Source organism: Nomascus leucogenys, chromosome 3 (assembly GCF_006542625.1).
Source record: "Nomascus leucogenys isolate Asia chromosome 3, Asia_NLE_v1, whole genome shotgun sequence".
Lineage (NCBI taxonomy): Eukaryota > Metazoa > Chordata > Mammalia > Primates > Hylobatidae > Nomascus > Nomascus leucogenys.
The window spans coordinates 13,860,545-13,874,370 of record NC_044383.1 but is presented as its reverse complement, the minus strand read 5'-3'; the positions used below and the strand labels follow the sequence as shown (position 1 = coordinate 13,874,370).

At 47.4% G+C, this 13,826-nt stretch overlaps 1 protein-coding gene across 1 annotated transcript; it reads right to left on the bottom strand.

Moving 5' to 3' along the window:
• Window positions 1-4,551: 4,551 nt before the first annotated feature.
• Window positions 4,552-5,214, bottom strand: LOC100595437 (thioredoxin-like). Its single transcript, XM_003255030.2, has 2 exons — window positions 4,972-5,214; window positions 4,552-4,646 (listed from the first exon to the last, which is right to left on the bottom strand). The coding sequence occupies exons 1-2, from the start codon at window positions 5,212-5,214 to the stop codon at window positions 4,572-4,574; spliced, it is 318 nt and encodes a 105-aa protein (XP_003255078.1). The 3' UTR covers window positions 4,552-4,571.
• Between the last annotated feature and the right edge of the window lie 8,612 nt (window positions 5,215-13,826).

Genomic DNA, 13,826 nt, shown 5'->3' with positions numbered 1-13,826 from the left:
TGCTCTGAGAACCTTGGGGTCATCTTTATTAACACCTTGTGAGTCACCAAACCAAACTGAGACCAGATCTATCTTCCTGGATTGGGTTCCTAGAAGCCTCTGGAGTTAGGGATGAGATACACTCAAGCCTGGGTAGAAGGAGATTCTTCTTGCTGTGCCAGTGGGTTTTTTTTGTTTTTGTTTTTGTTTTTTTTTAAAAAGCTTGGGAGGGGCCACAGCCCCACAGCATGGAGATGTGCTAGATTTTTTTATTTTTTATTTTTATTTTATTTATTTATTTAACTGCTTGCCAAATAAAGTGAAAAGAGAAAGGCCTGAGACCTTGGAACTCTCAGTGAAGTGCTGACTTAAGAGCCCCCGAGCTGAATTTCTCATGACTGTATTGAGTTTAATACTGGTGCCTGACGATGCCGCACAAAAATACACCCTGGTGTGCTTGCCACTGTTAGCCTGCTGAGGAAGGCTGAAGTCATTCCCATGGGAATCTGCCAACATCATTCCTGGGTGAACTCATTTGGGGAGTACAAGCCGACGTGCCACTGATTCTAGAAACTCGAACATGTAAATAGGAAAAAAAAAGCCTACTAGACTATTTTAAAAATGAACCAGGCTGGGTGCGGTGGCTCATTCCTGTAATCCCAACACTTTGGGAGGCCGAGGCAGGTGGATTACTTGAGGTCAGGAGTTCGAGACCAGCCTGGCAAACATGGTGAAACCCCGCCTCTACTAAAAATACAAAAATTAGCCGGGCGTGGTGGCATACACCTATAATCCCAGCTACTTGGGAGGCTGAGGTACAAGAATTGCTTGAACCTGGGAGGCAGATGTTGCAATGAGCTGAGATCACGCCACTATACTCCAGCCTGAGCAACAGAGTGAGACTCGTTCTCAAAAAAAAAAAAAAAAACCAAAGATGATGTGACCACTTCTCTTTGGGACTCAATGGACCTCATACGACGTTAAGCCTCCTCGAGTGGTTCCTGAATGAGGTTGATAGTATTTTTATCACTAAACATCATCAAATAAGTAGCTCTTTAATGTGGTTGGAATATTTTCAATCATCCAAATGAGATGCCGTGGACATCAGGACGGGAGTTATCTGGCCTGTGTTGGTGGCCCCTGGGCCTTGTATGGGGAGCAGGGCATAGAGCTAGCTGTACGCTCTTGGTGACACAACTGTCTTGGCCCCTGTAGGCGGTGGGGGGCTACAGCCACTGAGCATCTACCAAGTGTCAGGGCTATTTCTTGCAATGCCTGCTCGGGCCCTCCCTATCTGCTTTTCCAAATCTTTCCACTCCATTTTTTTTTTTTTTTTTTTTGAGATGGAGTCTTACTCTGTCGCCCAGGCTGGAGTGCAGTGGTGCAATCTCAGCTTACTGAAACCTCTGTCTCCCGGGTTCAAGCGATTCCCCTGCCTCAGCCTCCCGAGCAGCCAGGATTATAGGTGTGTGCCACCCCGGCTAATTTTTGTATTTTAGTAGAGATGGGTTTTTGCCATGTTGGCCAGGCTAGGCTAGTCTCGAACTCCTGACCTCAAGTGATCTGCCCGCCTCAGCCTCCCAAGTGCTGGGATTACAGCTGTGAACCGCCATGCCCCGCCTCCAGATCTTCCCACTCTGAGGCCCCCCTTGAGTTGAAACTTTCCCCACCTGGACCACGCATTCCTTCTCAGACCCTCCTTTCCCAAAGCTCCCAGCACCCTTCTGTGCATTTGCCAAAGCCCAGTTGTTTTCTCAACATCCTGAGTCATTTCCTCAGCAAGACAGAATCCCCGGAGGGGTGGCAGGTCCATTCTGACACTTCCTTCTTCCCACATTGTTGTCCAGACCTGGGCACAGAAGCACCCTGGATGGCCAGGGGATGCTTAAAAGTCCCTTCCACTTAAGATGTTATGATTCTAAGGCTAAATTGATGTTCCTGCACAAATAAATACCTCTTTAGGAGATGTGAGTTTAGGGCTAACTCTTTCACCAACTTCCTTTCATAATTCCCAGATACGTAATTTATTTAAGTTAATTTATGTAAGTTATTTCCTCTCTCTGTGCCCTTTGCTGTCATCTGTGAAAGGAGGGCCTTGCCCAAGGCCCCTCTTGGTGATCTGGATGTTTCTGGCAGGTCTGCACTTGCTTACTGTTGTGGTCTCTGCCTTGCTATTTCTCCCTTAGCAGCCTAGCCAGGAAGCATAGCATGGAGCTCCATTATGGGCTGTGCGGTTCTGCAAGCCCCTGTGTGAGTGTGGCTGGCTGGCCTGCCCACTGTCTGTAACATTATACAAATGTAATCGAATGCCAATGGACAGGATCCAGGGTTGCAGTTATTTTGGGATGTGCAGGAGCCTGTGGGAAAAGGCTGGAACATGTCTTAGTCACTTGGGCAAATACCTTTCTTTCCCTGTTCCAGTGTGTTTTGAACTTTCAGGCAGCACAAGAAAGCTCCAGCAGGCACACCCACCCTTCGTGATTCCGGTGCCCTTACACATCCTGTGGCTCTGAAAAGTGTGAGTGCAGAGGGCTGAGAGCGGGGCTGGGGAAGCCCTAGACACCCACCTACGGAAAAAATTGTAGCGCTTCCCTCAATACGTAATTCAAAATAAAAACAACAAAAGAAAGGTAAGGAAGATCTGCAATTCCCACTTTATGCTTTGTTGCTTCCTAAAAATTGTAAAATTTCCTCCACTCATGCGTATGTGCGCTTGGCCAGGTCCCTGCCTTCCTGGTACTCTGTTGTCCAGCACTACCCAGTAAGAAGCACTGGAGACCAGGAAGAGCTGCATCAGTCCCCGGGGAGCATCTGAGCAGGTGAGGAGGTATAGGACCACAACAGAGGGCAACAGAAGCCAGCAATGGTGCCATCCTGTGCTCAGTGGAAGGGATGAGGAGGCAGCCACAGGTCCTTCCTATGGACAGGGTCGCCCCCGCACCTCACACGTGGGCCCAGAGTTCCTGGTGCAACTAGAAGCCGGCTTGAAGGTGCGAAGGGGGTTGGAAAAAGCGTTCCAGGTGGAAAGGGTCTTTTTCTAAAACATTCTCTTGCCTATCCTTACCTTCTCTAGCCAGAGCTTTGCCCTAGGATCTGGCTGGCTGCATGGAGGCTGAGGAAGAAGGTCTCCTCTAGTTTGAGAAGGGGAAATCCTTCTGCCAGCCCCTCACTCGCTGTCTTCCACTTTATCTCATTCTCTCTCCACTGGCTCTTTTCTTCTCCTTAGCCTACAGAAAACACAAACCAAAAAGAAACTCTTCCTCCTCACTTTACCCCCTGCCCCCACTTTTTTTTTTTGTTTTGTTTTTTTGAGACAGGGTATCACTCTATTGCCCAGGCTGGAGTGAAGTAGTACAATTTCGGCTCGCTGCAACCTCTGCCTCCCAAGTTCAAGCAGTTTTCCCACCTCAGCCTCCCGAGTAGCTGGGATTACAGACATGCGCCACCACACTCAGCTAAATTTTGTATTTTTAGTAGAGATGGGGTTTCACCACGTTGGCCAGGCTGGTCTTGAACTCCTGACCTCAAGTGATCCACCCGCTTTGGTTTCCCAAAATGCTGGGATTACAGTTGTGAGCCACCACGCCTGGGTCACCACCCCCAGCTCACCACCCACACTTTCTGATCACATGTCCTGGAAGAGCCAGCTAAGTCCCCTCACCTCCCACGTCCTGATCCACCCACAGCCATCCATTCTTGCACCCACCCCTACCGAAACCACTCCTGTGGGCACACTGTCACCAGTGTTATGCAATGTCTCCAGCTCTCCTCCCCAGCAGGCTCTGACTCACCCTCTTCCCTTGCCCTCTCTTCAACATCAAGGTCTCCAGGGTTCCTTCCTCAACCACCGCCCTTCCCACCATGTGAGGGTGTTTCAGGTGGCACCTTGGCTGGACCATACCACCCAGCTATTTAACTCCAACGCTAGATGCTGCTGAGCACATATTCTGCAGACTTGGTTAACATCTACCATCAGTTGACTTCTCCCGGAGGAGAAGAAATTCTGCCTCAAGACTACAGCATCTGCCCTGGCTGAGTTTCTAGCCTGCTGCCCCACCCTGCCCTGCCCTACAGCTTTCCAACTTGTCTGTCCACACAATCATGTGAGCCAATTCCTTAAAAAAAAAAAAAAAAAAAAAAAAAAAATACACACATGGCTGGGTGCGGTGGCTCATGCCTGTAATCCCAGCACTTTGGGAGACCGAGGAGGGTGGATTGCTTGAGCCCAGGAGTTCAAGACCAGCTTGGGAAACATGGCAAAACCCCATCTCTATTTATAATAAAAATTAAACCCACACACACATACAGATCCCCACCACACAAGCACTGTATATGTATATTTTGTTTCAATGGGGAACTCTGACTGATGCATACTGTTCACACTCACCGGTTCTCCAGCTTCCTCCTCCCAGGCCCCAGTCATCTCCGGGTCTGTTTCTGGTACCCTCTTTTTTTTTTTTTAAAGGGTAGAATTAATATTTTATTGTCATCCAGGTGGCAGTTGGGTTTATAGTTTCCATACTTTTTATGTAAATAAAAATAATTACAAGTTTTAAATAGCCAATGGCTGGTTATGTTTTCAGAAAACATGATTAGACTAATTCATTAATGGTGGCTTCAAGCTTTTCCTTATTAGCTCCAGAAAATTCACCCACCTTTTGTCCCTTCTTAAAAAACTGGAAAGGGCCAGGCGCGGTGGCTCACACCTGTAATCCCAGCACTTTGGGAGGCCGAGGTGGGTGGATCACTTGAGGTCAGGAGTTCGAGACCAGCCTGACCAACATGGAGAAAGCCCGTCTTTACTAAAAATACAAAAATTAGCCAGGCCTGGTGGCGCATGCCTGTAATCCCAGCTACTCGGGAGGCTGAGGCAGGAGAATCACTTGAACCTGGGAGGTGGCGGTTGCAGTGAGCTGAGATCTTGTCATGGCACTCCAGCCTGGGGGACAAGAGGAAAACTCCATCTCAAAAACAAACAAACAAACAAACAACAACAAAAAACTGGAAGGTTGGCATGCATTTGACTTCACATTCTGAAGCAACATCCTGACAGTCAGCCGCATGTACTTCAGAGAATACCATGTTGGAATACTTTTCAAAGAGGGAATGAAAGAAAAGCTTGATCTTTTTGCAAGGCCCACACCACGTGGCTGAGAAGCCAACCATGATAAGTTTATCACCTGCAGCCTCCGAGCCTTCCAGAAAAGCAAACTTGCTCTCAATTTGCTTCACCATCTTGGCTGCTAGGGTCTGAAAAGCAGCTGTAAGAACCGATGGAAACAGATCCAAAGTGCCGGATCAAGCTTGGAGCTCTGGTACCCTCTTTCTCCTGAACACCAAACTTATCTATGCCTACAGGGCATATCCTCCAGGAACCTGGAATTCAAATCCTGGGGTCCCCTCGGGGATCCCCCAGCACTGAGTCAGCTCTATCCCAGCACAAGCCTTCCACACGGTGCGACCCCACAGTTCACAGAGGCCAGCCAGGTGGAGGATTGACAGAGCCAAGCTGTCACAAGTTGGATGGGGGCAGACCCAGGGACTGATGTTCAGCCCCACGCGGCAATTGTCATGTGGGGCATTGGTCCAGTGTCGCAAGAGATTTCCCATTTTCCAGAAAGACCGGAAATTTGTTCCTGTGAAATCTCTCAATTTTTAATTTTTTTTTTAAGATGGAATTTCACTCTTATTGCCCAGGTTGGAGTGCACTGGCGCAATCTCGGCTCACAGCAACCTCCACCTCCCTGGTTCAAGTGATTTTCCCATCTTAACCTCCCAAGTAGCTGGGATTACAGGCACCCGCCACCATGTCTGGCTAATGTTTGTATTTTTAGTAGAGACTGGGTTTCACCACATTGCCCAGGCTGGTCTCGAACTCCTGACCTCAGATGATCTGCCTGCCTTGGCCTCCCAATGTGCCGGGGTTACAGGCATGAGCCCCAGCCTGACAATGAAATTTGCCCATCAAGAGGTATTAAGGGAGGGACAGGCTTCATGAACCCTTTAAAAAAATGTTTATGTCACTTTTCACTCAGGGCAACGAGTGCTTACTTGCCCTACATTTTCATAACCAAAAGAGTACACACAAGACTCTTGCCTAAATGTGACTGACTGTTTTCAGCCAACTCTGTCCACCCTCTGTCACTGAAGTAGCCGACATAATTTAAAAATGTCTCCCAAAAGGTGCCCAGTTTCATTAACATTTTTTGGAGACAATTTTAACTCATTATTGGGTCTCAAATTTCCTTCAGACAAAAAAAGACAAAAAGGCCCATTATCCCAAATATATACCTTTCAAACCCTTAGGATTTAAAAATACTAAAAACATGGTAACTTCTCCATGTTTGTTTTTTGTTCTTTATATTTCACTCTAACGATCAAGATATAAGAAAATACAGCCAGGCGCAATGGCTCACACCTGTAATCCCAGCACTTTGGGAGGCCGAGACGGGTGGATCACGAGGTCAGGAGATTGAGACCATCCTGGCTAACACAGTGAAACCCCGTCTCTACTAAAAAATAGAAAAAATTAGCCGCTCGTGGTGTCGGGCGCCTATAGTCCCAGCCACTCGGGAGGCTGAGGCAGGAGAACAGCGTGAACCCGGGAGGCAGAGCTTGCAGTGAGCCGAGATCGTGCCACTGCACTCCAGCCTGGGCGACAAAGCGAGACTCCTCTCAAAAAAAAAAAAAAAAAAAAATACATAGAGGTGATGGATATCTCAGCCACCCTGATTTGATCCTATGCATTTATACATGTATCAAAATATCACATGTATCCTCATGATAAGTACAACTATAATATATCAATAGAAATTTAAAAATTAAAGAAATTAACAAAAAAGTCTGTGCATGGTGGCTCACGCCTGTAATCTCAGCACTTTGGGAGGCTGACGCAGGTGGATCACTTGAGGCCAGGAGTTTGAGACCAACCTGGCCAACATGGCGAAACCCCGTCTCTACTAAAAATACAAAAAAAAATTAGCCGGGCGTCATGGTGCATGCCTGTAATCCTGGCTACTTGGGGGGATGAGGCAGGAGAATAGCTTGAACCCAGGAAGCAGAGGTTGCAGTGAGCCGAGATCGCGCCACTGCACTCCAGCCTGGGCGACAGCGAGACTCTGTCTCAAAAAAAAAAAAAAAAAAAAAAGTAAGAAATTAACAAACAAAAGAAAATATATGTTTAAAAATAAAATTACATTTCATAATTATTGCACGAATAGATTAAGGATAAAGTTTCAGGTTAGAATGAGAGAGGGCATGTGTTTACAAACATGCACGAGGCCCAAGAATAATTTACTGATTAGCATAAAATGTAAATGGTTGATTTTGCACAAATGCGATTTTTCTTTCTTTTTTTTTTGTGTGTGGTCCACTGGAATGAGAAACTCAAAATCTTTCTTTAGAGCTAAGGCTTTTTTTTTTTTTCAATCGACTTTCTCAGGTTGAAGGGAGTTAAGGCTTTACCAAAGCAATTTGAAGGTTTGAAATCTCCAGGGAGATTGATTTATGAGTACAGTACAAGTTAAGGCTACCTCTGACCTTGGCAGATTGTGGCTGTTAAATTAGGCCCTGGAGTCCTGAGACAGGGGCTCTTCATCTTAGCCTGCTTAGTATCTCACTGTGTGTTAGCAATTCCATGAATCCCACTGGATTCATGAAATTTCATTCATGGAATTGGATTCCTACTCATGGAATTTAATATAATTCCACTGGATTCATGGAATTCCACTTCAGTTCTGTGATTCGCAGTAATATTTATTTCTTTCTTTTTTTGAGACAAGGTTCCTCTCTGTCACCCAGTCTAGAGTTCAGTGGCACGATTTAGGCTCACTGCAACCTCCGTTGGCCTCCCCGGTTCAAGCAATTCTCCTGCCTCAGCATCCCCAGTAGTTGGGCACCACCATGCCCGGCTACTTTTCGTATTTTTTGGTAGAGAGGGGGGTTTTGCCATGTTGGCCAGGCTGGTCTGGAACTCCTGACCTCAAGTGATCCGCCCATCTCGGCCTCCCAAAATGCTGGGATTACAGGCGTGAGCCACCGTGCCTGGCCAGTTCTGTGATTCTTTGCAGTGCAATGGCGCCATCTCGGCTCACTGTAACCTCCGCCTCCCGGGTTCAAGCGATTCTCCTGCCTCAGCCTCCCGAGTAGCTGGGATTACAGGTGTGCGCCACGACGCCCAGCTAATTTTTGTTATTTTACCAGAGACGGGCTTTCACCATATTGGCCAGGCTGGTCTCAAACTCCTGGCCTCAAGTGATCCACCCGCCTCGGCCTCCCAAAGTGCTGGGGCTACAGGTGTGAGCCACCGCGCCCAGGCTCAGATCTTCTTAATCAAGGTTCTTAATCAAGTTTCTTAATCAAGGACTCATCCGAACTAATTGAAACCTGAGGTGAGGGATTTCTCCTCGCTGACCAGTAGGGGGCGCATCGTGACTGCGCCTTCTGCTTTCACTCCCCGCGCCGGGAAACGGTGTCCTGCTCTCTCAGAGAGCAGTTCCTGACTGTGGGCTCCATTTTATAATAGAATGACTCACCTGAAGAATCACTTCTTTCATTATTTCGTATTCCTTACAATACCAGGGATACACAAAAGCTTTATTTGAAAACCAAGTAAAGGAAAGGAGCACAGGATGTCTGTGCTGGTCTGGTCGGCGTTTATCTCCGCTGGTGAGAATGCAGCCGTGCCTCTGTTCACACTGTCATTCCTCCAATAAATGAGATATCCCTGTTTTCTAAAGTCAGGGAGATTTATGAGTCAGAAGTAATCGGGTCCACAATCTGATTAGAATTCTATCCTAATAACGGGAGCTGACCGCATCCATTTGTGATCCGGCCCAGTCACCACTTGGTGGGTGTTCCAGCACTGTAAGCCAGACTTTGGGGTGGGGGGAAGGTGAATGCTCCCCGCACTTTAATGCCAGGCTTATTTTTTCCTAACGACCAGGATCAAAATAATGTTAACAGGAAAAATATGCTTCCTCGTATGAGACTGCAGTATTTCACCTTGTATGAGAAAGGAAAAATGAAGGGTGAGACCTGCTTGTTTCTTACATAACTAGGGAGAAATCCATCCCCCCTTTCACCCCATAGCTCTTCCTGGTGGCAGTAATGATCAGAACCGGGAGTACCCAACTTCTTTCATGCTTGGGGGACAGAGCTGCCCCCTCCATGCAGAATGGGCAAAGTAAGGGCAGAGGAGAGACTATTAGCATCACAATAGGCCTAAAGCCTGCATTTGAAAGCTTCAAGAAAAGACTAAGAGGCAATCTCTTGCTGTTTCCCCTAAAGGCAGATTGGCAGATCAGCCCTCCTATCTGGAGCAGCTAGAAAAGCTGGCAAAACAAACAAGACATATTTGAAGGTAAGCCACCAAGGGGGTGAGGATTTGAGGGTCAAGGTCCTGGAAAGAAGGGTTAGCAGAGCTTTGAATATTGAGGCATTTGCCTATTTCATGAGGCAGAGAAGCTCCCAGCAGTCTCATGCTAAGGAAGGAAGAGCTCAAGTAGTCACCGCCAGCTTTCAACTTCCAAAGGGCCTCACCCTTTGGAAGGAACAGGAATGAAAATAGAGAAACTCCCACAAAGACTGAAACCCAGCTTCCCACTGGCTTAATGTTTGATTGTGTTACAGGAAAGGGGTCCTGATCCAGACCACAAGAGAAGGTTCTTGCATCTGGAGCAAGAAGGAATTCAGGGTGAGTCCATAGAGTAAAGTGAAAGCAAGTTTATCAGGAAAGTAAAGGAATAAAAGAATGGCTACCCCATAGGCACAGCAGCCCCGAGGGCTGCTGGTTGCCCATTTTTATGGTTATTTCTTGATGATATGCTAAACAAGGGGTGGATTATTCATGCCTCCCCTTTTGAGGCCATATAGGGTAACTTCCTGATGTTGTCATGGCATTTGTAAACTGTCATGGCGCAAGTAGAGTGTGGCAGTGATGACAACCAGAGGTCACTCTTGTCACTATCTTGGCTTTGGTGGGTTTTAGCTGGCTTCTTTACTGCAACCTGGTTTATTAGCAAGGTCTTTATGACCTGTATCTTCTGCTGACCTCCTGTCTCATCCCATGGCTTAGATTGCCTAACCTTCTAGGAATGCAGCCCAGCAGGTCTCAGCCTTATTTTACGCAGCCCCTACTCAAGATGGAGTTACTTTGGTTCAAATGCCTATGATAATTGGATTAGGGCAAGCTTTCTCAACCTTAGTGCTATTGACACTGATAAATTGACGTTATCAGTGGACCATCCTATGCAATGTTTAGTATTCCTGGCTTTTTTTTTTTTGAGACGGAGTCTCGCTCTGTCGCCCAGGCTGGAGTGCAGTGGCACAATCTCGGCTCACTGCACGCTCCACCTCCTGGGTTCACGCCATTCTCCTGCCTCAGCCTCTCCGAGTAGCTGGGACTACAGGCGCCCACCACCATGCCCGGCTAATTTTTTTGTATTTTTAGTAGAGACGGGGTTTCACTGTGGTCTCGATCTCCTGACCTAGTATTCCTGGCTTTTAACCACTGGATGCCAGTAGCACCTCTCCTTCCCCAAATTCTGATAACCAGACTTTCTCCAGACATTGCCAAATGTCCCCTGGTGGGGAAAATCACCTGTGGTTGAAAACCACTGGATTAAGGGTGTCTGCCCAGACCCCAACTGCCTTCCAGAAGCAAAAATAAATCTTACTATCATCTAGGGCCTCAAATTATATCTATAATTTTTCATACATGACGTGTAGCATGTAATAAAGAACAAAGCTTTAAAATACATAACAAAGTTGACAGAAGTAAAAAGAGAAATAGACAAATCCACAATCATAGTGGGAAATGTTAAGACATATTTCTGAGAAAATGATGGACTAAGCAGAAAAAAAATCAACAAGGTTAGGGTAACAGGGTAAACTGCGAAGAGAAGTATCTGGAGGAAAAGAGAAAGGTATCGGGTCTGGTTGCATGAAAGAGAGGCTGGCAGGAAGGGGGGTATTGAGGGCAGATGGAGAAATGGAGAGAAAAGGAGGGTCTTTGTGGGCCCCCTCCTTCTGGAGGCCTAATTCTATAAGACCTTTTCAGCATGAATGGTACAAAGGAACTGTGTCGTTTCCTTTGTTCCTTCGTCCAGACTATACTGGCTGCTCTGTGAGATCTATCTGTACCTCCAGTCTGTCGGAGGCATGTGAACCAGAGCAACTTCACCTTGAATAGGAGCTGGGTAAAATGAGGCGGAAACCTACTGGGCTGCATTCCCAGAAGGTTAGGCATTCTAAGTCACCGGATGAGATAGGAGGTCAGCACAAGATACAGGTCACAAAGACCTTGCTGATAAAACAGCCTGTAGTAAAGAAGCCGGCCAAAACCCACCAAAACCAAGATGGCAATGAGAGTGACCTCACTGCTACACTCCCACCAGCACCATGACAGTTTACAAATGCCATGGCAACATCAGGAAGTTACCCTATTTGGTCTCAAAAGGGGAGGCATGAATAATCCACCCCTTGTTTAGCATATCATCAAGAAATAACCATAAAAATGGGCAACCAGCAGCCCTTGGGCTGCTCTGTCTTTGCAGTAGCTATTTTTTTTTTTTTTTTTTGAGACGGAGTCTCGCTCTGTCACCCAGGCTATAGTGCAGTGGCATGATCTCGGCTCACTGCAACCTCCGCCCCCCGGGTTCAGGCAATTCTCCTGTCTCAGCCTTCCGAGTAGCTGGGTCTACAGGCGCGCGCCACCACGCCCGGCTAATTTTTGTATTTTTAGTAGAGACAGGGTTTCACCATACTGGTCAGGCTGGTCTCGAACTCCTGACCTCAGGTGATCCGCCCACCTCAGCTTCCCAAAGTGCTGGGATTACAGACGTGAGCCACCATGGCTGGCCTTTGTTTTCTTTTCTTTTCTTTTTTTTTTTTTTTGAGACGGAGTCTCAGTCTGTCTCACAGACTGGAGTACAGTAGCGTGATCTCGGTTCACTGCAACCTCTGCCTCCCGGGTTCAAGCGATTCTCTTGCCTCAGCCTCCTGAGTAGCTGGGATTACAGGCGTGCGCCACCACACCTGGCTAATTTTTGTATTTTTAGTAGAGATGGGGTTTCACCATGTTGGTCAGGCTGATCTCGAACTCCTGACCTCATGATCTGCCTGCCTTGGCCTCCCAAAGTGCTAGGATTACAGGCGCCTGGCCACAGTAGCCATTCTTATACTCTTTACTGTCTTAATATACTTGCTTTCACTTTACCCTGCAGACTCACCCTGAATTCTTTCTTGTGTGATATCCAAGAACATTCTCTTGGGGACCCCTTTCATTGTGGACTCCTTAGCAGCCAGTGGGGTTTGGGTTGGCAAAGACTAGTAAGGCGGCCAAAAGGGTGGTAAGCACTTTCTGATCAACTGGGAGAGTGTCTCCAGCTGCAGCCCTCCACCCCTGCCATGGAGGTGCTACCAGGTGTCACTAAACTTAGAGAATCCTATGGTCTGAGGCAGTTTCAAAATTGAGAGACAGTAAGATTGAATATTTAATTCCTGTCTCATCTCTCCTGGCTGTATTTTAGCAAGAAGTACTCCAGGATACAGAAGAGGAGCCTGTCCTACCTGGATTACACAGGTATATTGATACCTACTATACGGCAGACATTATTCTAATTGTTGCTAAGAAACGGAGAGTAGGCCAGGCCCGGTGGGTCATGCCTGCAATCCCAGCACTTTGGGAGGGCAAGTCGGGAGGGTTGCTTGAGCCTAGGAGACCAGCCTGGGAAACATGGTCGACCTTGTCACACCTGGGAAACATGGTGCGACCTAGTCAGTGATCCTGAGGTGACAGGATCACTTGAGCCCAGGAGTTCGAGGCTGCAGCAGTGAGTCATGATTGTGCCACTGCACTCCACAGCCTGGGTCACAGAGTGAGACCCTGTCTCAAAAAAAAAAAAGAAAAAGAAAAAGAAAAAGAAACACAGTGAGTTTAAGACTGGAATATAAAGATGGGTAAAGCCTATCCATTGTCTTCAGGCCTAATAGGGGTAAGGGGGTAAGGGCAGTGAATCAAGTAAACCAGCAGTTTGAATACAGTATGCTGGGGCAACTCAGGACAGAGCACAACGGGCTAAGAAGATGAAGAGTAATCGGGTGCTGGAGGGGAGACAGAGAGAGAGACAGTAGATTAGGGGAATCAAGTTAAGAGTCTGAAACGGGAAGAGGATCTTCTGGGGAGCAGGAGTGTCGTGAACAAAAGCCTGCAGGTGCGAAAGCACGACGTGCATTCAAGGAAAATTGTATCCCACAGGTATTACTGAATGCCTGCTCTATACCTGGCACTGTGCTAGGAGTTCAATGTACCTCGACGAACAAGATTCAGTCCTTCCCCGCAAATTGCTCAGGGATCTTTAGTAGGACAGGTTGAAAAGGAATGGGAAGCCGTTCTACAGTGAGCTGTCTGGAGGAGCTGGGGCATAGAGTGTTTGCAAAGAAGTAATGAAAAATGGCCAGGCGCGGTGGCTTTGGCTGAGCACGGTGGCTTACATCTGTAATCCCAGCACTTTGGGAGGCCGAGGCAGGCGGATCATGAGGTCAGGAGATCGAGACTGTCCTGGCTAACATGGTGAAATCGTCTCTACTAAAAATACAAAAAATTAGCCGGGCGTGGTGGTTGGCTCCTGTAGTCCCAGCTACTCAGGAGGCTGAGGCAGGAGAATGGTGTGAACCTGGGAGGCGGAGCTTGCAGTGAGCCAAGATCACGCCACTGCACTCCAGCCTGGGCAACAGAGTGAGACTCCATCTCAAGAAAAAAAAAAAAGTAATGAGAAACATGCCTGTCAGGTTACGAGGGGCTGTTGTATGCCTTAACACTGAAAGTGAAGACAGCCAGAATATAA

Excerpts from the sequence above, each read along its gene's own strand:
- LOC100595437 (XM_003255030.2), bottom strand. The coding sequence starts at position 5,214 with ATGGTGAAGCAAATTGAGAGCAAGTTTGCTTTTCTGGAAGGCTCGGAG. Across the intron at positions 4,647-4,971 it reads CAACCTTCCAGTTTTTTGTT|AAGGGACAAAAGGTGGGTGA; the intron begins GTTGTTTGTTTG and ends CAGTTTTTTAAG.